Source organism: Eptatretus burgeri, chromosome 5 (assembly GCF_056783735.1).
Source record: "Eptatretus burgeri isolate ZD-2024b chromosome 5, Ebu_testis_v1, whole genome shotgun sequence".
Classification (NCBI taxonomy): domain Eukaryota; kingdom Metazoa; phylum Chordata; class Myxini; order Myxiniformes; family Myxinidae; genus Eptatretus; species Eptatretus burgeri.
The window spans coordinates 30,111,697-30,139,055 of NC_140965.1; the positions used below are offsets into that span (position 1 = coordinate 30,111,697).

General features: G+C 46.0%; 2 protein-coding genes and 1 long non-coding RNA gene across 3 annotated transcripts in view; 1 reads left to right on the forward strand and 2 right to left on the reverse strand.

Annotated features, from left to right (window-relative positions):
- Positions 1 to 11,453, reverse strand: part of LOC147026143 (LIM domain-binding protein 3-like) — an 81,011-nt gene extending 69,558 nt beyond the window's left edge. Inside the window, exons 1-2 of the mRNA XM_085881269.1 lie at positions 11,312 to 11,453; positions 8,601 to 8,699 (exon numbers count right to left, since the gene is read on the reverse strand). Coding sequence (XP_085737395.1) covers positions 8,601 to 8,693 — 93 coding nt within the window. The 5' untranslated portion in view covers positions 8,694 to 8,699; positions 11,312 to 11,453. The remainder of the gene's footprint in view (positions 1 to 8,600; positions 8,700 to 11,311) is intronic.
- A 672-nt stretch (positions 11,454 to 12,125) lies between these two features.
- Positions 12,126 to 27,359, forward strand: part of LOC147026144 (uncharacterized) — a 42,300-nt gene continuing 27,066 nt past the window's right edge. The window contains exons 1-2 of the long non-coding RNA XR_015058133.1: positions 12,126 to 12,260; positions 12,861 to 12,975. This is a non-coding gene — a long non-coding RNA (uncharacterized LOC147026144). The remainder of the gene's footprint in view (positions 12,261 to 12,860; positions 12,976 to 27,359) is intronic.
- The window catches only part of LOC147026145 (melanopsin-like), a 117,969-nt gene continuing 102,868 nt past the window's right edge, over positions 12,259 to 27,359 (reverse strand). The window contains exons 10-11 of the mRNA XM_085881265.1: positions 24,730 to 24,783; positions 12,259 to 13,091 (exon numbers count right to left, since the gene is read on the reverse strand). Of these exons, the coding sequence (XP_085737391.1) occupies positions 12,924 to 13,091; positions 24,730 to 24,783 (222 nt within the window). The 3' untranslated portion in view covers positions 12,259 to 12,923. The remainder of the gene's footprint in view (positions 13,092 to 24,729; positions 24,784 to 27,359) is intronic.

Consider the following 27,359-nt stretch of genomic DNA (forward strand, 5'->3'; position numbering starts at 1 on the left):
GAAGACATTACAAAGCTCAAATATAGATCATACAAACATTCCAGTGTATGTAAGAGCACAAAAATATCTCAGCAGTTTGTAATTTATCTATAATTGAGTGGAGTTGCATTGAATTTCTGTTGTCAAGGATTGAATGTTATTTCTGTGAATGTTTTCATTTCCAACATTCCCTTAATGGAAAGTTTACCATCAGTTTGTCACCCATTAACCCTTGGTTGCTCTTTCTCTGCAATGAAGGGTTAAAATCTGAAAATACCAACTTCCCATTGCTTCCCATGAGGGTAAGCATACCAGATTTCATCAATCGTTCTAACTGTCCATCGATGAAGATAGACACTAACCTTCACCAGCGAGACTATTTCTTTGTTCTGCACATTGGACAAGTATCAGCCCACAATGGCCTTCTCATATTCAACATACGTTGGGATGTTTATTGTCCATAAGCAAACAAGTGCAGCTGAGAACAACTGCAAGGACGAGATATGAATTGAATATAAGACATGTTGCACAGTTGCAGTGAGGGTCAACATTTAAGAAAACTAAATGATTCATCGATACGAGATGGGACTGTTCTTCGAACTCTGGGGATGAAATTAAAAACTTGCTACAATTTATAAATATAATGGTGTCCACTTCCAAAGAAGATTTTTTTTTGTTCATCTCGTATTTATGCTGTAGCATGTCTAAAATCTGGATGCCACTCGATGGGTGAAGGATAACAGACCATCCCATGTTAAAATGTGTAACTCCATGTTGAAAGCACAGTTACAACCCCTGATGACTGCTGTTGTTACAACAAAATGGCAAGGTGGCAACATGCTGTTGACGGTCGCATGCAATCCTGGCATCCTCGTAATGCAAGTGTAAGTGAGAACTTCTACTCAATCCTCTCCACCAGGTAACAATCTATGGAACCCATAAACAATTCTGCCTACAAAGCTGAAATCGGTGCCTTTTTACATCAATTTAAATAAATTAACGAATGAATAACCCTACCTGACTACACAAACTTTGAGGATATAAAAATGAACTTCAGGCTGTTGTGTTGTTTGCAAGTAGATCTGTTTCTGTGTTCTCATGAAGCAAGCACTCAGCCAGCTGGAAAACTTGCAGTGAACAATGGCACACAGGCACTGGATGGTACATTGAACAATATGGGAGTAATTCATCGATTGGTCAAGCTTCATGTGCATTATTCCTGATTATAATGTGAAAAACTGCTGACACACTCAGGAGTACTAGGAGTGGGTCAACAGTCATGTGCAAGTATGGTGGATTAGTGTCAGGACGGTCGAGGATCACATCATGGTGTAGTGAGTGCACTGTTGCAGTGCTCGAGTCGATGACTACAAGTAGTGTTCAGAACTTCGTAACTTTTTGTTGCTTATCGAAAAGTGTGGGAGTCACATCAGCATGAAGTTAAATGAACTGTGTTTAACAGAAGGAAAAGTTTTAAGAAGTAGGCAGACTCATTGCTGCTGTGGATGATAGAAATAAAATAAATCTTTGCTTGGGATTTCAAGATGAGCAATGGGCAGAAAAATCTAATTTGTCATCAAACTCGAAACGCAGTGGAAAGAGTACGGTTATCGAAGATGACTGCGTGTTCTAATAATATTACAACTCGATTGTATGGCTTTAACCATGTGCAGTGCATGGAAATGTATCATGAAAAGTAATTAGCATTCATGTTCAACGGAGTGGAAAGGATGTTTCTTACAGAAAAAAAGGAAAGCAAAGATGGAAGGAATAGCAGTAAGGAGAGAGGAAGGAAAGGGAAGGAATGGAAAATTCAATCATTTTGGATAAATAACATGTAGATGGTCCCATTGTGGCAGGTGAAGGTCAGGTGGGTATGAGATGGGGGAGGAGGGGGGCATATTGTCTCATCTTGGAATAAAGCAACAATAGTGTTCGTGAATCAAGGATGGAATGTTATTTATTTGAAAACAAACTTTTAAAGTCAATTTATCATTATTTGCCTTTGGAAATCTCTGGTTCATTCCAATGTCGGTTCTTATAGTGTAGTAGATAGTAGAAAAATCGTGCAAATTATGACACAAGCATCAAATTTGGCATTTCTCTTCTGCAGGGCTTTCTGATCAAATCTGCCCGATTGGCCATTTGAAAATCCAAATTTTGAAAATAAATAAATAAATAAATAAAAACTTCAAAAAAATTCGAAGTCACAGCTGGCTGAAATTCTTGAAGCGCAAGTGAACATCCCAAACAGAGAACCAAGGGGAGATGCAGTCATCATTGATGTCTCAGCACTTATCAATGCCCTACCTCCACGCACTTCAAAGATATTTGATGACTATGCTAAAGAAGACATCATCCCAAAGGTGGAATCCTATGGTGCTCGGTACGAGAGGGTGGACGTAGTGTTTGATGTGTACAAGAAGTCAAGTCTGAAGTCCGAGGCAAGGTCGAAAAGGGGGCAAGGAATCAGAAGAAGAGTGACAGGAACCAGTAAGACCCCAAGTAACTGGAGAAGCTTTCTTCGAGATGACAACAAAACTGAGCTGTTTCACTTCCTTGGGGAAAAGATGTGTGAAGCACAGACGACAAGCACAGTCATTGTCACAAAAGGAGAAGATGCCATGAGCAACACAAGGAAGTCACTGGATGCTGTGTCTCCATGTTGTCATGAAGAAGCTGACGCTCAAATATTTGTACACACCAGGGATGCAACGACGGATGGTCGCAAGTCCATTATAATTGAGGTTAATGACACGGACGTACTAGTCATAGCAATATCTGTACTGCCATCCTTAAGGCCCGGTCACACCTTGACGTTTTAGCCAACGTATGCCGATTTTTGAATTTTTTTTCTAAAACGCTGGCACACGTTGAATACGTTATGGGTAAGTTTTGATAACATTGAGAGCACGCTGAAAAACACTGCCATACGTCGATGTACGCTGGCTTTAAACGTTGTACTTTTTGGTTGTCCTCAAATTTTTTCATGCTTGAAATTTCACGACGTATGCTGGCGTATTACTCACACGTTCCGCTACGCTGGCCACAAGTTGTATGCACGGTCTGCGATCGTTGACAGACGTCAACACATGCTACTTGTAAGTTAATCATAAGTTGAGACACGCCGAGGTAATGTTTAGCGTACCCGAAACTTATTTCTAACCTATGATTAACGTGTTGTTGGCATGTTACGCGATGTTTGCCACACATCGACAGACGTTACTTTTAAGTTACTCATAGGCTGAAAGACGTCGGTATAATGGATCGTCCTTGCGTCAGCGTCCACGGCCACGGCCAGGACACTTATTTGCAGCATTCTTCAAACTTTTCTTCGGCATGACGAGGATGTTCACACTTTGATGTCTAGCTTGGCTATGATTCCAATTGTCCATCGGCAGCGTCTATTTAAAATAGTCGAGTTTGAGCGTTTTAACACGTTCAGAAGAAACACTTCAAATTTCCAAACCCCAGCGTCAAAAAACAAAGGCGAGTGACAGCAATTTAAATCGTTCATTGTAAACAATGAAACTAGCTTAGTGGTTCCGTTTAAAAGTCGGTGAGTGTAAAAAAAATCCAATTGTTGAGCGCAAGCGTCTACTTTCAATAGTGGGGTTTGAGCGATTTAGCACGTTCAATAGAAACGATTAAAATTTCCAAACCCCAGCGTCAAAAAACAAAGGCGAGTGACAGCAATTTAAATCGTTCATTGTAAACAATGAAAATAGCAGAGTGGTACCGTTTAAAAGTCGTTGAGTGTAAAAAAAATCCAATTGTTCAGCGCAAGCGTCTACTTTCAATAGTGGAGATGCAGCCATTTAAATCGTTGAGTTTATCATTTAAATCGTTAAATCGTTAAACGTAAGGACGATCCATCATAACCCACACCCTCCCCCTCACACTCACCTACTACTGCCAACATGAACAAACTAATACTAATACTAATACGAATACTGATACTGTTACTGCTGACATGGACATTGACTCAAAAAGGACTCGAAAACACTGTTGGGTTCCCCTTTTATGAACACCATTTTTATATACCAATTCCCAAAACCGCTGGGAACACGTCTTTATATGGCAGTTGTAAGCTAGAAACACGTTCATTTATTTTTTTTGTCGACCGGAAGACGTCATTGGAATACGTCTACATACGTCGATGTGTGTTGGGACTACGTAAAGAATTGGTTCAAAGCACGTCAAACATAAGTTAGAAATAAGTTTCGCGTAAAAAAGACATTACCGCGACGTGTTTCGACTTATGAGTAGCTTATAAGTAGCCTTTGTGGACGTGTGTAAGCGTCCACATATCGTGTGTAAAACTTATCCCCATCGCATGCGGAACGTGTGTCATACGCCGAGTACGTCGTAAAATTTTGAACATGTTTAAAAATTTTTGACGTACTCTACTTACTACGACGTATGATAGCGTACTTTAGCGTTCTACTCACGTATACCAAACTTACTCATACCGTATTTGACGTGCCCCAACGTTTTAGACACATTTTTCTTAGGTCGGCATACGCTGGCAAGATCGCCAAGGTGTGACCGCGATGTTGACACTTCCATTTCTACGGCAGTTATGATTCGAATCGTTGTGTGTCAGCCTTTTAATAGGCTACGTCACGACATCGTCGGCGATGCGTGCAACGCGCTATGCCGAAGTTAGACTATCGTTGGGCATCGGTTGTGTAGGCCGACAACAGGTTCAGCATTCGTTGGTATAAGTTATCTATAATACAACGAAACGTTCTGTGTCCGTTACCAATGCGTTATACATAAGACCAAGTCGCTATGAATACGTCCGAATCTTAAAAAAAAACATCAAAAGTTCAACGTAAGCCAGCGTTTTACATACATTTTAATACGTTGCCATCGCTGGCTAAAACGTCAAGGTGTGACCGGGCCTTTACAGGAACTAGGTCTTGAGAACATGTGGATTGCCTTTGGCCAATGAGCCAAGGAGCGATGGATTCCAGTCCATGAGGTAGTTTCTGCAATAGGGCCTGAGAAAGCTCGAGGGATCCCATACTTCCATACGTTCACTGGATGTGACGTCGTGTCTGCCTTCCACGGTAAAGGGAAGAAAACTGCATGGCAGACTTGGAACGTCTTTGATGATGTTTCTGAAACATTCACTGATCTCAGCCAGCATCCAACATTGATTCGTGATCTTGACTTTTTTGAAGTTTTTTTTTTTTTTTCAAATTCTTCAAAATTTGGATTTTCAAATGGCCAATCAGGCAGATTTGATTCGAATCCCCTGGAGAACAAATGTGCTAAATTTGATGCTTGTATCATCATTTGCACGATTCCTCTCAAAAACTGCTGTTATCTGCCCCCACTATTACAACTAGTAATTTATAAACTCGTTCCTCACCACGAGCTGCTATCTTTAGTAATCACCCTCATCTAAGTCTTGTGCCTCTTTTTAACTTCATCAATCACCTTTACATGATGGCATGGCTCTCATAACCAATGCGCAAATCTTCAAGCTATTTTATCGGTGGTGGGTGTGCTGGGTCTATAGCAACAAGGTAACCTACAGGTTAGTGCATTTTCCTCTGAGATGTCTCTCCAAGGTTCAATCACCAATCGCGAAAAATACAATTAAAACTGCTTTCTGCAGCAGTAGGGGTCAGATGAGACTTTCATTCAGCTGACCTATCTGCTAACACTCGCAGCTCTCTGTAACAGCCATCATACTTGGATGCAGGACAATGCCAGCTGTTATAGCTGGAGGTTGAAAATGAAATTACTAGACAAGTTGTAAAGGATTGTTTACACCTTTTACATTTTTGAAAAAAAGTGGTTAATAAACCTTTTATTTGTTTGCAAAGTCGTTGCTCGAGAAAGAGCTAGAACGCAGAACGTACCAGAACATAACAGAACAAGTAGAACATAAAAATGGAACTGGGGGGAAACCGACCCACAGCAGGGTAGAGGGACACAACGGAGGGACATTTGGAGGAAGAATGGGAAAGGTGAAAAATTAAATAATGCAAGCTGTTCTTTGAAATGCTTTGCAGGCTGTTCTGTTGCATCCTCATCCATTCAGTGTACTAGCTCTTCCACGAGCCTTGACCCTGCAAAGGAAAAAAAAATCTAAGGGAAGCGGAGGAGGACACAGGGGAAAAGGCGTTTGGGAGGGTTTAGGAAGGCATAAAATATCATGAGTATGGATAGGGGATGGCCTGAGGTGGTGCTGAACAACCATTTTGAAGGCCTGGAGGGATGAGATTAAATAGAATGAGGAAGTTAGGTGCATGGATGAGAAAGGAGGAACAGAGGTGAGCAGTGAGTATTGATGTTGGGATGAGGTGTGGACATTTTTTTTTTTTCAAAACTGTCCTGGGATATATCAAACTGATCCCTCAATCATGGGAAAACTGAAAGGACCACTTCCAGCTTTGTTGCTAACCACATGCTACTTTACAAGCTGTCATGACAAACCATCCACCCATTGGACTATTCTCGCCAATCAGATTGCACAGCATAACTCAGATGTTGCAGTGCTCGGCATAAGCACCTATTTTTCATTGAACAAACACCACCTTTCACAGGAATGGGAAAACTCTGAACAAGACACCCCATAATCTTTTGACAAGGATGGAATGGCAAAGTTAAAAATTGCCTTCACTGCCGCTGTACTAGAGGCTGAGCCACCACCTGGAACAACATGGACAATTGATGATGATGATGATGATGATGATGATGGTAGTTATTTATCTAACACCTTTCTCAAGTTGATCTCATAATTTTCTTGCAGATTTTCTGCTCCATATCTGAAGTAGCAATCGATTAAAAAGTTATGATGCCACCAACTTACCGAACTTGTGTTCACAATATATGGTGGAGGTTCAACGGTCTTTTTACTCCTCCATTGTGAAAGTTATCATAGAAATAGTGTAAGTCATTAGTATATCATACAGTGAATTGCGAAATGTTTAATAAAAAAACATCACTTACAATTTCACTCAACTAACCTCTCCCATCACCGATCATTTTTCTCTGTCATTTGAAATAACCGCCCCGAGTCGACATCTCGGTTTTCTGATAGAGGACGGTTGTGAGGTGCACGTAGCTGTTGAAGCAATCCTGAATCTTCATATTATTTTCTTCTTGAAGACATTTGATTCCAAAAGTGTGAATATGTTTAAGAAAAAAAGGCCATGATGGCATTGCATCAGTGCAATCAGGCTGACATCATATATACTTGTACTGCACATTGATGTCACGACCGCCATTTGTAGAGGGGACCATCTTGAGTCACAAAAGTGTCAAAATTAGCAATGGATTCACATCAAGAATATTAGCGTCGATCTTCAGTAAAAAAAAAAAAGGTCCTTGCAATGATTACATTTTAAGCAAATAATCTATTTACCGATCCAAGTCATTAAATTGCAGTCATCGACTCTGAAATTTGTAATTTCAACATCTATTATATTAGAAAGTGCGGAATTGCTTGATGGCATTGCATTTGCTAATTGCAGTTGACCATTTATTCATTTGAATAATTCCTGTTTTATTTATTTTCTTATCTTACCTTCCCATAGTCTTCAAAAATGCAAACTCACCTCCGAGCTGTTGAGCCTGGGTTTGAATCTCATTGCAGCTGTAAACTGGCATCCTGGTGTTTCGTTGACAGGGCTATTTGTTTATGTCTGTGCTGTCCCTCGGATGGACGTTAAACCGGGTGTTCCATCTGCAAGCATTAGTTGGAGGATGTTAAATATCCCACGGTGTCCATTGCGAAGAGTTGGTGAGTTATCAGCCTGGTGTTGGCTATAAGGGTGGCTGGCTTGGGATCTTAGGGTCCTGAGTTCGAACCATGTTCGTTGCTGAATTAACACCAGGTGGGGTTGACTCAGCCTGTCATCCTTCCGAGGTCGGTGAAATGAGTACCAGTGTACTCATATCGGGGCATAGCATCAGCGGCACAGCCGCGCCGCAACGAAATGACAACAACCCGGCAGTCAAACTGCCATACGGAAGAAGAAGAAAAAGAAAAAGAAAAAGAAAGAAGATGGTTATCACCAGCACCATGGCCAAAATTACTAATTCCCAATCTAACCTACAGGGGGCACTGCATAAGTAGCATTGCCACAACCCTGCAAGAACTCACCCGCAGCCACCTGCTGCATATGTGCGACCACAATAGTCTTCAAAAACATATCCCCCAGCAAGAGACTTGTGAGAAATGGAACAGAACCAGAAATAAATATAGTGGCCATTAGTGGAGGCAGTAAATACTAAAACCAATCACACAACTACTATTCTGTTAATTTAATAAATAATGTAGTGTTCACGTGCCGCAGGAGGAAACTGAATTACATGTATTAAAGTGCGTTTTATGAAACAGGCATGGTAAAACAAAAAAAAAATCATTTTGGATGGACAGTACACAGATGTTGACTTTGTTCGACAGAAAATTTGGAAAAAAGAATAAATAAATGTCACATCACAGGAGAATACATAAGGCATCACACAATATCCAGTAATTCATCCAATTAGATAATGATGTCACATCCACTGTATATTCAGAATATAAACCTCATTTCATATTATTACAATACATTACAACTCGTATGGCACTTTCCTGGTAATGCAAACACTCTTACCCGAGAGATAGTGAGTGGTGTATTGAAGTCTTTTCCTCCCTGAAGCCTGAAGCCCCAGGGAGGTGAACCAGGCAGTGTGGCTGTGTAGCTCATGGTGGCCTGCGGCGACAGCACGGAGCGGAGTGACTATTGGCCATTCCATTTGCTCATGAAAGGCGTGATGCAAATGCACCTATTGTTACACAAAATGAACAGAATGTGTTTGACGGTTCATAAAATGGGACGTCAAGTGCCAGATGGTGACACCGAACACATTTTTTTTAAAGCACACAAAAGTATTGGCAGAGGGTATCAGAAAATGTCTTTAAAAGTTATATTTTTTTTAAAGTGCTATTGTGAATCGTTAAGTGTTTTGCAGTCAAACTGCAAGTGATGCAGTTCCATCACATCGTCGCTGGCGTGGGATCTCAGGGTCATGAGTTCGAGCCATGTTGGCTGCTGAATTAACACCAGGTGGGGTTGACTCAGCCTGTCATCCTTCCGAGGTCGGAGAAATGAGTACCAGTGTACTGGTGGAGGGACACAGCATCAACGGCATAGTCGCGCCCCCACAAAATGATAGCTACCCGGCAACCAAGCTGCCACACACAAGAAGGAGAATCACGTCGTCCTTGCATCTCGATTTTTGAAGCGACACCGTGCAATCACATTTAAGACTTTTATATTTGAATAGTATGGTTACACATTATGTGGGGTAAATCCGATACTTTTTTTCAGGAATCACATTTCTGCATATATTTGAATATATATGATGACATCACCAGTGGGCCCAAACTGAAACTCGATGGAGACGGTAAGATGGGAGCATCGTGGCGTGTTACATTCTGACATGAGACTTGCGTAACAAGCTTCTTGTGAGTCTTGCAAAGTAACCATGCTGAACTACCCTTCACCTTCTCTTTCCTTTGACAAAAAAAGGCACTGCTGACACCACGTATCGCCACAAATGAGACAAACTTTTTTTTGTTAATGTGTATTTGCTATGGCGATACCCGACTAACATTTATCTTCACCAACATGTTTGCAAAAGTAACTCATGAAACCAATTTGATATGATTGAGAAATCTAAAATACAGCATGCTCGGCCAAAATAGCAATCAATGCTACAACACAGTGCATCGTTGAAATCGTCACAATCACCTTTTGTGAATACTGTCATGGTAACCAGGTATGTAAAAGTGCATCCTTGTGTGCGAGGAAAACCATTGCTGGAACAAGACTGGAGACCTTCGTTCATGCGTGGCTTCTTTCTTGCAACTTCCTTCCTTCAAGTGTGGCTTTTCAGATGCTTCAGCGAGTGGCAACGCAAGCCTCGATTATGGTAATGCGGTGTGTACATTCAACACGATGATATATTATACGGAAAACCTGCATATTGGCCACAGGCTTCGACTGGCACCCACCCACCCATCGTGGCTAAAATATCAGACACATTTTGTTATACCTAATATTAAATAACCTCCATTTTGTGGCCACATAATATTGGTTGACGCAATGAGGCAGATTTTGGTGTACTTCTTAAATCAGGTTGGCATCATTGCTATTTCCAGGTTTTCCATGACACAGCCTGAAGCAGGCCACAAAGGACCTGAATGGTGACCCCTGACTGCACCCCACCCTCGCTGTACTCATGGTTGTTGGAAATCTCTCCACGACCCCCTCGCTTTGTTGTGCAAATGCGATGTTCAAGTTCTTCACCCTCCAGATGCGTCGTTCACAGAAAGCCATTCTTTTGTGCTCAAACAGAAAAGCAAAAGCACAGGATTCTCCAAAAGTGTCCCACAGCATTGTCCTACCCATAACAGAATGATAAATGATAAAGCGCACCGACAGACATATGGCTAAGCTACTCTTGGGAGGGGCTGGTGGTGGGGTGTTTGGAGAGGGGACAAGAGGAGTGTTCATCGGGTGGGTTTAATCAATACTATATGAGATGATGAATTATTTGCCACCAACCAACTGCTGGAGGGACTGGAATAAGTGGCCTCGCAAAGTGGCCGAACAGCCGTGGAACAGATTATCAGAAATGGTGGGTCCATGACGTCCTCCTTCCACCCGTGTAGCCCTTTCGCCTGTAGGTGTCTGCCGAGTCGAGTCGTCCAGGCGTCTGGAGATCCGAAATAGCCGGCTAAATTTAAATCATTCATCACTTTGGCTCAGCCATTCGCCTTACATGGCCAGCACGCAACAAGCACCTTTAGAGTCACAAAGCAGACAAATCGTTTTAAGATGTCTCTCTTGTTGGAACGTTTTTGACTCGCTTTTGATGGAAAAACCAAGGATCTAGATTCTGGTTGCGTTTTCGTCATCTCCAAATGGCCTATAATTTATAGCCTACCCTCACTCGAGGTCATGCAGCAGATAGGTCTACGGCACGATACACCGGCAACATAACTCCACACACATGAAATGCTATCACAATCCACCTGGTAATCAAAATGTGTCCTAAATGCAATCACTCGAAAAGGTATTAAACAACCATTCAAAACAAGCGAAGACAATATCGTGAAGGTTCCCATTCCAAGGACGCATCTACACGTCCGTGATGAGCAGGTGACGAGGCCACTCCGGACAAATAAACTCGAAAGACCCCCCCCCCCCCGATGCAGACCCGTGACCCTTGCATCTCTCTGTGCTCATCCCATGGGCAGTGACACTCCACTGAGGGCAATGACCAGGATGTGCCAGTGCAGAGGCAAACAAGATCTTACCAATTGCTTGTCGCTGCTGCTTGTGCTGTTGCTCGCGGATCAAGTCTCCAGCTCTCTCGCTGCCGACCTCTCGCCCTCGACCCCCGTCGCCTCCTCCCGACGGACTTAGCTCGAACCTGACGTCACACCAGAATCTGTCCCCGCCCAAGTCGCGCAACGCCCCTCGGTGCCAAATGGATTGCCGTTTTAAGCGACGGTAACCGAGCGTATCATCTTTAATGAATATATTTTCCCATTTTTCTCACCTTGCATTTATTCGTGCTGACGATGAGAAAAAGTTTCCCCCTGACCACTGCAACCAGGATGTCTCGAGCATGAGGGGCAGTTGGGGAGCAAAGCAAGCACCGTATATCGATTGCTCCTGAGTGTGTCGCTCCTGAAGTCGCATGGACCATCCATCCCCCGTGGAGCAGAGCGTGATGCCCGCGCGGTTCAGTGTGTGGCTCTGCTCGTGGAAGCTGCGACGCTTGTATTGCTCCGCACGACCAATGGACAAGTGCAATTCCAAACACCAATTACCTTTGCTTGGGAAGCTTTGGTCATAACCAGGATGGAAGTGCAAGGGACTGTGCGAAAACATGTGGAACTTGCGGTAGAGGGACATCACGCGCACACACGAACGAGTTGGCTCTCCGAGCATGGAGGGACTCAGACACCTTTATTGAGTTCCTCGAACACAGCAAGCTCGCACGTACTATGGCGAAATACTTCAAGCGGCATTATTCCGCAGACAGACAAAACTTTTCAGCTCGCTGGACGTCTGCAACTCTCCGATTGACGATATTGCAGACGTGTGCACGTCGATGGCATATATGTACAAGCTGTATTGTCTGGCAACATTTAAACGTGTCTCAATTGCATTCATGAGACAATCAATAACATTTTCGCGAGTACAGGTAACCAGACGACGACAAGCTTTGAAAATGACATCGATCGATACAAGATAAAGGTGCTTGTTCCACATTATTCCTTTATATTATTGCACCCCATGAGTCTGGGGGAGTGGGGGAGCAATCCCTCCCTCATCGGGTCCATTACATTGCACATCACCGTAAGCCAATTCACATCTAGCTCCCCACGTTCTAATAGAGCACAAGTCAAATAAATAAATAAATAAACAAACAAATAAACATCCATCAAGGATAAAATTAAGAATTGGTGTACGACGTCACGACAACACAACAGGAGTTGCAAAGGTTGTGGGGTGGCCTCGCAAGTGTCTGGGGCCGGTCTTAGCCAGTCAGTCACGCATGCTTGGTGCTCCGCATTGTCGTACCCTTCACCTGGAAGGTGTGAAATGTTTAGAGCAAACCATGAACCCTTTCGATAAATTATCTTGTGAACTATACTCATGTTTACTCCAGATGTCCAACGGCTCGAGCTACAAAGAGACGAATGTGTTGGTCACTTCCCAAGAAGCTAAAACGTTGATAACAAATTGGGAGAGATGTGATGTGAATTTAGCAATATGTGTCCCCCCCCCTCGATGATTGTATTCTTGTAAAATTACAGGTACAGCACTTGGTAGATGCACTGATGTTGCGCACAGTTGCAGGTTCGATTCCATGCACGATGCTCTAACCTTCCGAAGGCAGTGCTGCTCGCCGATCCATCACGCACTTGAGGATAGCTCGAGTATGAAGTCGTCATGGGTATCAGATACGGTAGGTAAATAATTAGTGTGAAAATTAGTCTGTGACAAGGGACTGTTGACTTCAGTGGGTGAGTTGTTCAAGTGCGAGTCTTGCTGCATGTCAGCACCCTCCTCTTCCTGCGTTGGCTTTTGGGAACATGGGAAGGAAGAGGTGGTGTACAAGTGAAAATGGTACATTGTTCCTTGAAATTACATTCAACATCATGCATGTTTGATAGACTGAATTACGAATTCTGTCAGCCGGTTGCATCAATACGGAAGCATGGCTGTGCTGCTGATGCAGTGCCTCCTTACAAGATTAGGATATAAATTTTGGAACTTGGCCAGGATACCAGCACAGCATGGTTTGCACTTTTCACTTTTCGAAAAGCATTGTGGGATCGTTAACATTCACCGTTGAATGCTGGCAGATGGTACAGCCAGCTTAACGTCCCAACCAAAGTCCGGCCAGCCCAAGTGTTTCACATGTACAGTGAGTACAAGCAAGAGACAGTGAAGTACCGCCAGGGCTGTCGTATGGGAGTACTGTCCACCAGGTGTGGAGGACGAATTTCCTGCATTTGCACATCAAGAAAGAGATGTTATCCTGCCCAAACCAATCGGTATCCATGGTAACAGCGGACTGTGGGCATAGAAAACCATGATTACACATTGCCTATTTCTTATTCTATACGTGATTCAGACCTGCCCACTGATTATGAAAAAATATATATATATATATATATATCTTCTTCTTCTTTCGGCTGCTCCCGTTCGGGGTCGCCACAGCGGATCATCCGTATGATCCGCATTGTGATTTGGCGCATGTTTTACGCCGGATGCCCTTCCTGACGCAACCCTGGTCGCCTCTTACAACACAGGGACATGGTACACCTATTTTAACCGGGGTATACACCGGCCCAGTATACTGGTACTCATTTCGCCGACCTCGGAAGGATGACAGGCTGTCAACCCCCTGGTGTATTAATTCAGTGGCCCAACGGGGTTTGAACTCAGGACATTTTGGATCCCAAACCGCTGCCCAGACCACTGCGCCAACATATATATATATATACATACATATATATGTATGTATATATATATATATATATATATATATATATATATATATATATATATATATATATATATATATATGTATGTATATATATATATATATATATATATATATATATATATATATATATATGTATGTATATATATATATATATATATATATATATATATATATATGTATATATATATATATATATATATATATATATATATATATATATATATATATATATATATATATATATATATATATATATATATATATATATATATATATATATATATTGTTGTGGTTACCAAATTCGCAAACCACCATTCAGGTCCCTTAGGTGAGATATCTCTGTAAGTATATGTGTAGTTAGGCCCAAACCCGTTGTCTAGTGGGAATACATGTCATTTATGCGTGCTGCGACTCTTCAGGATAGCCGTTTTTCTTTTACTGTCTTTATTTTGGACCAACCGCCATTGTTACCACCACCAGTCACAACATCAACCACCAACCACAACGCCGCTTCACCACAATCGCCACGACCTTCACGTCACACCTCGCAACCGTCGCATCGCCACCGTTCTTGCGCCGCTTGTGGGTACCGGTGTTGGACTCGTGCAGGGCGCGCGCCGAACAGCGTGTACAAAACCATGGATTTTCTGCTTCAAAAACGGATCAAAAACGACACACGCCCACTTTTGTGCCGTCCAATCGGTGAGCGAGGGGCGATTTGGCCCCGCCTCCAGGGCGTTGGAGGGCGATCGCTATATGCAAATTTATGGATCAAAAAGCATTCACGCCCACTTTTTCTCGGGCCAATGGGGAGCGAGGTGAAAGGTCGAAGGGAGGGGGTCAAAGATGAGAGAGCGAAGCCACGGGGCTTATATAAGCGACCGTGTTCGTCAGTCAAGGAAATAAGGAGTTAAGACTTCGCGGGCGGTGGAGTTGGGAAGAAGAAGCAAGAAGGAGTTGGTCGTCGTCGTGTGCGTTGGAGTCGGAGCGGAGGGGACGGAGCTGTGGAGAGGCGGCGAGGGCAGACGAGGGGGTGCTCGCGTCGTGCAGGGAGCTGCACCCCATGGAGGCCGACGGCGCGACCTGGCCGAGGTGGAGACGCTCGTCGCGGGACTCGAGGCAGAGTGGAAATCCTCTATACCCCGAGCATCAGCAACCCCCTCCTGTTCCCCCCCCCGCGCTGAGATAGTGCGACCAAGGGGGCCCCTTTCCCACCCCCTACCAGACACTGTCCGCGAGGCCCGCGGAGTTGAGGCACCATCGCCGCTCCGCGTCTCATCACCAGACGGGTAGGCCCGACCCGGTCTCGGCCTCAGGCCCGCCTCATCTTTGAGGGTGTTCTTTTCCTTGGTTTTGGGTATGTGTTGTCGGCGCCGTCTGTGAAGTAAAATTGTATAAGTGTTGCCGTGTGCTCGCGTAATCGGTAATAGATCTGCATTGTCGCATTTGCTTTTTGTGTAAATTGCTTTGTGTTTTTCTTTTCTATGTGCTTTTGGTGGAATTGAATATGTGTGCTTTCCGTTCAGCGCGAATAAATGTGCTTTGTGTTGAAATGTTTCCCGCTTCGCTTCGTCATTTCTTTCATTGAATCCTCATCTTGCTTCACGTAAAGGGTTGGTAGTGGGCTGAATACGCCCGATAATTAATCGAACCGTCGAGGCCGACGATAACACCGCTCGGTTATCCCGATAGTACGGAACGGGTCGCTTAAGTGGCCCGTGTCCGAAGTCGACCTGCGGCGAGGTGCGATCGCCCGGTCTACCCTCCGCGTGGGTACTTAGGTAGGTCGAATTTGGCGAGCAACCCTATCCCACGCGGGGGCTGATTGGCTCGATCGCGGTGAGACCGAAAGGTCCACCCGTGACTGGTTCCCGGCGTTAGTCCGAGAGGGTCACGACTGGATTGTCCGTCCGGTGGGCGACGTGCCGCGATTCGAGTTCCGTGGCCGTCAGCACGCCGGCGGGCGCGAATCCGTAACACTGGTGTCAGGAGTGGGATACAAATTCATCGCCCTCCTCGCGGCACTGGTATCGGAGAACAGGAAAACGGGCTCTCCTGTCTCCGGCTAAATTCACGGGAATCGGTCCAGGGGTGACACATGGAACAGCGACCCCCAATTCCCTCCAAATTACGAGCGATTCAAATTAACCCTTCACGAGAAGCAAGATGGCGTCTCAAGGCGAGCGGGAGCCGGGGGTATTAGAAATGGATGTAGAATGTGTAGGATCCATGGCCCAGGATGGAATGCCCGTACAGGAAAACGAACTCGCCCAACTGAACCCAGAGCCCGAAATGGGTGCGGCAGCGGCCGCGGTGTATGACACCTCCCCCCCCCCCTCTCCACCAAAACCCTTCCCCAACCCTTGCCGAAACGGCTCAGCTGAGTGCATCCGACATGGCCCAGCTATGCGCCATGCTGGCGGCAATGACAGCAAGGATGGATGCAAATACAAACGAAATGAAAGGCATGAACGAAAAGATGGATGCGAATACACAAAAGATGGATGCGAATACACAACAAATGAACGAAAAGATGGATGCGAATACACAAAAGATGGATGCGAATACACAACAAATGAACGAAAAGATGGATGCAAACGCAAATGAATTTATAAACGAAATGAAAAGCATGGGCAAGCAAATGAAAAAAGAAATGAAAGAACTAAGGGGTGAGACGCAGAACATGGGCCGATGCCTGCAGGCGGGCATGAAGGCCGTGACCAGGGAGCTGGGAATGGCGACTCCACGTGTGGGAGCAAACGAGCTGGAAGGGGGTGCAACGGCTGACAGGCCCGCGGTGGAGGCGGGTAAAAAAATAATTCGGGGGGCGTGTTGGGCGAGGGTCGTGACAGAGGAATCGACGGTGACCAAAAGGGAAAAATTAAATGGGGAGACCAAAACGTGTGAGTCGAGACACGAGGTGACGACGACAGAAACTTATAAATGTATAGAGACACGGGAGACAGAAAAAATAGAGGAGAGACAACACGATGAAGACGGGGTAAGTAACGCACACACACACACGGAGGTAGTGGAGGATAATGGGGGTGAGCTGGCGGACTGGGTAGAGACCCAGTGCGAGCACCTGGATGGCCTCCTCCAGGAACGAGGGGAGGGAGTATTCCCCCTTGAGGTGAGTCACGACCAGGTGAGTTCGGTCGTGCTTTGCGAGGTTGAGAGGAGGAGTGCTGTGGACGGGTGCACGGAAAGCTTGGGGGGTATAGAGGCCCCGGAGACCCTTGTGGGGACACAAATCCCCAGTGTGGTTGTCCCTGTGTGTGTGGTGCAAGGCGTGAGTGCGTCCCCGTGTGTGGAAGCGACCCCGTGTGTGAGTGGTGTGGTGGCGATGGTGCCGGAGTACGTGCTTCCCAGCACGCCGTGTGTGGATGAGGCACCGTGTGTGGAAGAGGCCGTGTGTGTGGATGAGGCACCGCGGGTGAGTGTCGCCGTGTGTGTGAATGAGGCACCGTGTGTGGATGAGGCACCGTGTGTGAGTGTCGCCGTGTGTGTGAATGAGGCACCGCGGGTGAGTGCCCTCGCGTGTGTGAGTGAGGAACGGTGTGTGGATGAGGCACAGCGGTTGAGTGCCCCCGCGTGTGTGAGTGAGGCACGGTGTGTGGATGAGGCACCGCGGGTGAGTGCCCCCGCGTGTGTAAGTAGTATGGTTTGTGTGAGTAGTGAGGCATGCGTGAGTGAACGGCCGAGTGCAAGGGAGACCGTGTGTGTGAGAGAGCGGTATGTGAGGGAGATGTCGGTTGGCATGCGGGAGCACGCAGCCGCGTCTCCCGGTGTGAATGTGATGGAGTGGACTGTGTGCGTCGTAACACGCAGGTGTGCGTGGGTGGAATGGAGGCGACGACGGCGACATGGAAAGAAAGAAAGCCGAGTAGCGGCTGTAGTTGTTTCGGGGACCGTGCCGGGTTCGCCCAGCAGTGAGCACGCGGTTCGTGCTGTGCAACGCACGAGACCGCCACGTGCTCGCTTGCGAGAGTGAAGTCCTGGTCCGGAAACGCCAGCGGTGGATTTGCCGATCCCGCGGACGGACAAAGTTTAGGCAGGTAAATGGATTTGGACCGGACGGGTTCTCCACGCGATCGTGTGTGTTAAGCTCCAACGGGCAAAGCACATGTGTTCGCGTGGGAAACCCCTCGAGACGTGGGGCTTGTTTTTTTATGCGCACGGTGACGTCATGGCTGCACGTGGGGTTGGAATCCGGCAGGAGGGGTATCTCTGCCGGATGGTCCCGTCCAAGGAGGGACGAGGAACACGTGCAGCTGCATGACGTCACGGGCAGGTGCAAAGTGCGCGAGCTCTGAGTTGCCGCGCAGGTGCTGCGCATGGGAAAAAAAAAAAAAAAAAAAAAACAGCAAGCCTCACTTTCGGGTGCACAGGATTCCTGGGCAAGGAGGGAAGAACCCCTTACCCCGGGGCACAGGATGGAAACTAGTTAGGGGGAAGGGTTAGCTTAGCTAGACCGACTTCATGGGGCAGGGGAAAGTCCTCATGGAGTCCGTGGAATGGATTAGGTAGAGGGATTAGGTGAGCTTTAGGTTGGGAAATAAAATGATTTGATGATTTTGAGGACATGGACAGACTGGTGAATGTGTAGAGGGGACGTAGCTTAGCTACGTAGTGTTAAAAGGAACGTGCTACTAGTTTAAGGGACGACGTGGGAGCACGAGTTAGTTAGGGGATGCAGATAGAAGGATGGCAGAGTTCAGTGGTGTGTGTGTTGAAGAGTTGTTGGTGAGTGAATTGGAAGCATGTGCTTGGTGAGTGAGTGAGGCCAGCGGGTCTGTGTGAGTGGAGCGAATGGGGAATGCATGGTGCGATGAGTGATTGGGGGGAGGAGTGACTCCCGCCCAAGGGACCCCGGGGTCAGTGTAGATTGAGTTAGCTGGGTTAGTCAAATTGAAAAATGGAGGTCGTTTTGTTGTTGGTGGGAAAGTAGGCTCGAGACCCATTTGGAGGGATGCAGGAGCCCTGTTGACGGGCTTGGGAGCGTGGCTGCGAAAGGTGAGTATCGCTGAGTGGGTACCCCGGGCACCAGGCTAGTCGGCCGCGGTAGGCCAAGGGCCCATGGGGGGCCGGGATAGCGTAGTGGGCACGGGTGCGCCTGCTTGGTGCGGGGGCCCGGGGCGCCATTATCCGCGTGGGCAGTGTTGTGGGCACGGGTGACCCTCGGAAAGGGGCCTGGGAGGCCGGCCTGCCACGTGTGCGTTTCAGGGGAGGTGCCATGGGGGGCACTCCCTGGTGTTAGGGAGCTGGTAGGCTCGGAGGCAGTGTAGTGCCCGGGGGTGCCATAGCGGGAGATTCGGCAGAGGGTCGTGCCTGCCAAAGGGAGCCACGTGTCCCAGCCAGGAGACCGTGTGAGGGCACGGAGCGAAAATTGGGGGGGCGAGGCCCGAAATTGTGAGGACACCAACACAGGCGACGGGAATCTGGGTTTATAGAACCAATAGTTTAAGCAAGAGGCGCTTGTTGAAAGCCCCGGGGTAGTTTAACAGTTAAATGGATAGGGTAGATTAGGAGATGTACCCCTCCGCACCATCCATCCCCTCGCTGTCGTTGTGGGCCGCAGGACCCACTTTGGTTATAGATCGCCGAACTCTGGGGAGGCCATTCTGAGGCTTCGTTGGGCCTCGACACAGGACGCGAGCTCTCCCTTGTTCCCCTCCGGGAAGGGAACGTGGGGGTTGGGAGTAGGCTAGGTGACAGAATTGGTTAGCCGAACAAGGACGATAAAGGGGGTTAGGGGACGATTTATAGTGGGGAGGTAGACATAAAAATAAAAAACAAGTTGGGGCTAAATTGGGGTTTGACAAATTAAGGGAGTGGGTATGTACAGTGACAGGCAAAGGCGATAGGTTGGGAGGGAGACAGGTAGGTAGGTCCGAGCCCGCCTTCCAAGTGGCCAGCACCACCGCACTCCCTCCACCAACCTCCACTGAACGGCAAAGGCTGGCCAGCTTCATCTGCTGGCTGTGTTGCTGCAAGGCCTGTGCCGGCCAACTTCATCTGCCGGCTGGCTGTTTTTCTTCAAGGCCTGTGCCGGCCAGTTCATCTGCCGGCTGTGTTTGCCTGCAGCGGCCTTCTTCTGCGGGCTGTGTTGCCTGCACCTTTGCCATGCCATGCCCACTGCCCACGTTCACCAGCCCCGTTCAATTTTTGCTTTGCCCCCCCCCCCTGTTCATTTCCATGTGCGCCAGGATCCGCAAGGCAACAGTTTGCAAGCTGCAAGAACTGCCCTGTTGGCAGCTACAACACGGGCCTGCAGTGGCGGCCCGTGCACCGTGTTTGTGTCCATCCATCCATTCGTTGTGCTCATTGCGTGTGCCACTTGAGCTGGCACGGAGACTGCGTTTGTGCAGCCCATGCACCGTTGTGGTTCACTGAGTTCAATTCAAACCATCCATCCATCCATTCGTTGTGCTCATTGCGTGTGCCACTTGAGCTGGCACGGAGACTGCATTTGTGCAGCCCATGCACCGTTGTGGTTCACTGAGTTCAATTCAAACCATCCATCCATCCATTCGTTGTGCTCATTGCGTGTGCCACTTGAGCTGGCACGGAGACTGCGTTTGTGCAGCCCATGCACCGTTGTGGTTCACTGCGTTCAGTTCAAAAGGGAAGGCCTTGGACTGCGTGTGAGCAGCCAGCCACGTTCCCTGTCACCTGCATTGTTTGAGCCAGAGACTGCATGCGGGCAGCTTGGCTCCCTGCTAACTTCTTTTTGCAGAGTTCAATGATCCTGGGCCATGGTTTAGTGTAAAATTTGTAAGTTAAGGTTAAGATGTACTGTAAATATGAGTGCGCCCCCGGCATGTCTGTCCTAGCGCCGGCAATTTTATTTAAGTCGTCCGTGTGAGTGAGTTTGTTTAGATAGTTACGCAGCCCTCAGGTTATTTATTTTGGGGACACGAATACCATGAATGTCGCACTCAGGGATCCGTAGGTAAAATGTACTAGGGGAAAACTACACATGATGGCACACGAAAATTTGACGACTCGGGACGAGTCTGTAAAAAGGGGAGGGGGTAGTGTTGTGGTTACCAAATTCGCAAACCACCATTCAGGTCCCTTAGGTGAGATATCTCCGTAAGTATATGTGTAGTTAGGCCCAAACCCGTTGTCTAGTGGGAATACATGTCATTTATGCGTGCTGCGACTCTTCAGGATAGCCGTTTTTCTTTTACTATCTTTATTTTGGACCAACCGCCATTGTTACCACCACCAGTCACAACATCAACCACCAACCACAACGCCGCTTCACCACAATCGCCACGACCTTCACGTCACACCTCGCAACCGTCGCATCGCCACCGTTCTTGCGCCGCTTGTGGGTACCGGTGTTGGACTCGTGCAGGGCGCGCGCCGAACAGCGTGTACAAAACCATGGATTTTCTGCTTCAAAAACGGATCAAAAACGACACACGCCCACTTTTGTGCCGTCCAATCGGTGAGCGAGGGGCGATTTGGCCCCGCCTCCAGGGCGTTGGAGGGCGATCGCTATATGCAAATTTATGGATCAAAAAGCATTCACGCCCACTTTTTCTCGGGCCAATGGGGAGCGAGGTGAAAGGTCGAAGGGAGGGGGTCAAAGATGAGAGAGCGAAGCCACGGGGCTTATATAAGCGACCGTGTTCGTCAGTCAAGGGAATAAGGAGTTAAGACTTCGCGGGCTGTGGAGTTGGGAAGAAGAAGCAAGAAGGAGTTGGTCGTCGTCGTGTGCGTTGGAGTCGGAGCGGAGGGGACGGAGCTGTGGAGAGGCGGCGAGGGCAGACGAGGGGGTGCTCGCGTCGTGCAGGGAGCTGCACACCAGGGAGGCCGACGGCGCGACCTGGCCGAGGTGGAGACGCTCGTCGCGGGACTCGAGGCAGAGTGGAAATCCTCTATACCCCGAGCATCAGCAACCCCCTCCTGTTTCCCCCCGCGCTGAGATAGTGCGACCAAGGGGGCCCCTTTCCCACCCCCTACCAGACACTGTCCGCGAGGCCCGCGGAGTTGAGGCACCATCGCCGCTCCGCGTCTCATCACCAGACGGGTAGGCCCGACCCGGTCTCGGCCTCAGGCCCTCCTCATCTTTGAGGGTGTTCTTTTCCTTGGTTTTGGGTATGTGTTGTCGGCGCCGTCTGTGAAGTAAAATTGTATAAGTGTTGCCGTGTGCTCGCGTAATCGGTATTAGATCTGCATTGTCGCATTTGCTTTTTGTGTAAATTGCATTGTGTTTTTCTTTTCTATGTGCTTTTGGTGGAATTGAATATGTGTGCTTTCCGTTCAGCGCGAATAAATGTGCTTTGTGTTGAACTGTTTCCCGCTTTGCTTCGTCATTTCTTTCATTGAATCCTCATCTTGCTTCACGTAAAGGGTTGGTAGTGGGCTGAATACGCCCGATAATTAATCGAACCGTCGAGGCCGACGATAACACCGCTCGGTTATCCCGATAGTACGGAACGGGTCGCTTAAGTGGCCCGTGTCCGAAGTCGACCTGCGGCGAGGTGCGATCGCCCGGTCTACCCTCCGCGTGGGTACTTAGGTAGGTCGAATTTGGCGAGCAACCCTATCCCACGCGGGGGCTGATTGGCTCGATCGCGGTGAGACCGAAAGGTCCACCCGTGACTGGTTCCCGGCGTTAGTCCGAGAGGGTCACGACTGGATTGTCCGTCCGGTGGGCGACGTGCCGCGATTCGAGTTACGTGGCCGTCAGCACGCCGGCGGGCGCGAATCCGTAACAATATATATACATACATACATACATATATAGATGATTGGGGCGGCCATCTTGAAAAAAAATGTTTTTTTTTGTAATAAATGGAAAACCGCTTATCTGATTTCAATTATTTTTCAATGGCGGGGGATTCCCCATCTCTGATGGTGTGTGTATATATACATATATATATATATATATATATATATATATATATATATATATATATATATATATATATATATATATATATATATATATATATATATATATATATATACATATATATATATATATATATATATATATATATATATATATATACATATACATATATATATATATATATATATATATATATATATATATATATATATATACATATATATATATATATATATATATATATATATATATATATATATATACATATACATATATATATATATATATATATATATATATATATATATATATATATATATATATATATATATATATATATATATATATATATATATATATATATATATATATATATATATATATATATATATATATATATATATATATATATATATATATATATATATATGTATATATACACACACCATCAGAGATGGGGAATCCCCCGCCATTGAAAAATAATTGAAATCAGATAAGCGGTTTTCCATTTATTACAAAAAAAAACATTTTTTTTCAAGATGGCCGCCCCAATCGGTCATCTTGGATCCGGCCACGCCAAAAATCAATAGGGTTCTTCCTTTTCAGGTGGTACATGTGTGACCCAAATTTCAAATCGGTATGGCAAACAGTTTATGAGTTATCGCACTCATAGCTATAAATGTTGACGCCCAGCCAGCCAGCCGGCCGGACGGACGGACGACCGCCCCAGTCGGCCATCTTGGATCCGGCCACACCCAAAATCAATTGGTTTCTTCCTTTTCAGGTGGTACATGTGTGACTCAAATTTCAAATCGATATGGCGAACAGTTTATGAGTTATCACACTCACAGCGATAAATGTTGACGCACAGCCAGCCAGCCAGCCGGACGGACGGACGGACGGACAGCCGGATGGACGACCCGGGTGATAACAATATCCCCCTTCCGCCACGCGGCGGGGGATAAAAAAAATTATCTCCACCTTATGATTCAACTTTTATGGTTTTACAATTGCAACCGTAACAAGAAAATTTTCACAATCATAACTTCTTGGCCACATGATTTAACAATTGCAACATTCGATATCGAATATACTTGATCAAACAGCTCGGAAGCATAAAGATGAGAATGCTTGTTCTGATTCTGGTAGGTCGTCAGTTCGAACCCTGGCCAAGTCACACCAAAAACTTTTTAAAAAATGTACGTGCGGCTTCCTTACATGAAGCTCAGCATTTAAAGGTTAGAGAATTTGAAAAAAAAACAAAAACCCTTATGGTGGCAACCATTGCCTGGTGGCACAGGCTGTGATGGGCCAAATGGCCTCCTCCTGCATTGAAGTTTCTTGTAAGGGAAGTCATATTGTATGAACGACCTGATCCACGTGGTTGAAATCACCATCGAATTGAAGTACACGGTGCTGCAAACAAACTTGTGTATATTTGCCACAATTTCAGAAATTGCTGAAAGAAATTGCATTCGGGTTTATTTTGGCACCACAAACTTGCTGCGATGGTCTCATGGTCTATTTCAAGCTGGTATTACTCCACCACACCGGGAGGGGAATTTAAAGATCTGAGCACACATGGTTTTCGTTGGCCCCTCATGTTGACCGCCGGGGCTGAAAATGTTGGACTTTCCGAGCCTTTGTCTTTCCAGATAAAACCTGAAGCTTCATGTACTTCTGCAATTCTCCCCCGCTTTTCAGTTGTGGGATTTTGGCGATTGGTGCGATTGATGAAACATGCATCGATTCAAATACACACATCTTCAGAATCACGAACCGAGTTCCACATTAATCGTGCCCTGGTTGTGCAGACAATAAGTGATATTTCTTACCCCGTGGATAGATATGTCCACCAGCGAAGGTTCTACGCCTTTGTCCACCGCTGGCTGCAAGAAAAGTAAATCAAAGTTCAATTCACGTATGCATTAAATTTGCTGTGAAACAGTTTACGGGGTACAGAGGTCTGCCCCCTATTAATATCCATGGACTATAAATACATTATAATAATCTGGGACAAAAACATCACCTGAAAGTATATGAATGGAAATGTTGACATGAGCTTGGTGAAAATATGTGACTTTAAAAACTCATTTCACAGCGCAGCTTCCGGTTCCGGTTTTTGAGCGAACGATGGATCTCTCCAGGGGTCTCTGCCGACTTTCTCAAATATAAGTTTCTGGTCATTGTCGTGTTTTGACTGTTTTTTTTTTGTTGTTGCTGTTGTCGTTGTTGCCTCCGTGTTTATTGTGTGTTCCTGGTTCAGTTTTGGTGAGTTTTCATCGGTCTTGTCATATCAGGTTTCCCTGAGGCCTACCCATCTTCCCATCGATGTGCACGATCATGTTTATTTGTATTTTCTCCTTAGTACCATCAGTTTCTATTTTCTCCACTTTCTCTCGACCCTCCTTCTATCCCCCAACTATGCCCTCGATGTCATGTCTTAATACATAAAAAAATACAACAAAAAAACCTTTTCCCTTCTCACCTTATACCCCACGTAACCACATGACTTCCTGTACCAACTCTTCTTCCTTCCTGGCCCTCTTCCCTGCCAATCCTACTCTGATTTGTGAAGGTTTTCACCACACACCCTCACGGCCTTTTCTTCAAACTTTTCCTTTACCCTTCCATAATCTTCAAAAATATAAATATATTTTTTTTAAAGGTCTCCAACAATGCATGAACTTCCCCTCTTCACCTGGTTCTTCTTTTTCAAAATTTTGTGTTCAATTCGACCTTTCTTTCATCCTGTGTCTAAAAATTCCATCTGTTACAAGGCTTCTTTTCTCCACTCTGTCAATTCTTTGGTACTCGATCCATCTTCCTATGTATTTAAACGAATCTCTGACCTACAAGTTTTTAAAAAAATCCCATTTTGCAATACTTGTTCATCTTCCATTATTAAATGTTCACCTTCCCACCTCCTTAAACCTACCTCCTCCTGACTCCTTCCCTGTTAAACCCTCTCCTTACCCCTACCATCTTACCCCCCCCCCCATCCTAGGATCTTTCCACTGTCCTCTGCCTTACTAAAGCCGCTGTCACACCTTGACGATTTAGCCAGCGTATGCCGATTTATGAAAAAATTGTCTGAAACGCTGGCACACGTCGAATACGTTATGGGTACGTTTTGTATACGTTAAGAGCAAGCTGAAAAACACTGCCATACGTCGTAGTACGCTGGCTTTAAACGTTGTACTTTTGGGTTGTCCTCAAATTTTAGCATGCTTGAAATTTTACGACGTATGCCGGCGTATGACTCACACGTTCCGCTACGCTGGCCATAAGTTGTAGGCACGTTATGCGATCATTGACACACGTCGACACACGTGACTTGTAAGTTACTCATAAGTCGAAACATGTCGAGGTAATGTTTAGCGTACCCAAAACTTATTTCTAACCTATGAGTAACGTGTTGTAAGCACGCTACACGAACGTTGTTCACACTTCGCAACACATTACTTGAAAGTTCCTCATACGTCGAAACACATCAAAGTAATGTTTAGGGTACCCGTGACTTATTTATAACCTATGAGTAACGTGCTTGGGAATTATTTGTAAAGTATGTCCTACACACAAATACGTATGTAGACGTATTTGACGTCTTCAGGACGACCACAAAACTTACTGAACGTGTTTCTAACTTACAGATACCGTATAATGGCGTATTGGCAGTGATTAGGGGAATTGGTATATAAAAAGGGGCTTCGCAGGAGGAACCCGTCTTTTTTTTAGATTTCGTGGTGAGTACATGTCCATGTCATTCCGAGAGATGGAGGATACGGCAAGGCTGAGACGACAATACCTACCTGTCCTCCAACATCAACATGATCTCATCGAGTTGACACTGCACCAGTTGCGTGCCAATAGAGCCGGGAGAAGAAGACGTGAACGGAGGAGAAGGAACTGGGTGAGACCATGGATCGGGTTCGACGCCATTACGGCATATATGACCAGCTCATGGTGGAACTCCGGAACGAGGACCATGCATCCTTCACCAACTTCCTGCGAATGCCTCCAGTGATGTTCGACAAGCTGCTAGCCAGAGTGGGTCCAAGGATAACCAAGCAGTACACCTTCTACAGGGATCCGCTTGAGCCTGGCTTGAGGCTGGCACTGAGCCTGCTGCTGTTGGTGCCGTGACTGCAGTGCTGTGGAAGCGATTTAACTCGCTCAATGAAAACGATTTCAATTGCAGAGCACCAGCATCCAAAAACAATAAGCGAGTGACAGGCATTTATTAAAAGTGAAGTTGCAGCCTATGAATAGAAAACCTCACGTAATCGTAGATGATACGCTGCCACGCTATGCATACGTTAGACTATCGTTGGGCATAGGTTGTGGCCGCCTAAAACACGCTAATCAATCGTTGGTATAACTTATCTATAAGTTATCGAAGTTCATTACTGGTACATTATGCATTTGTCCAAGTCGTTTTGAATACTTTAAAAACTGAAACAAA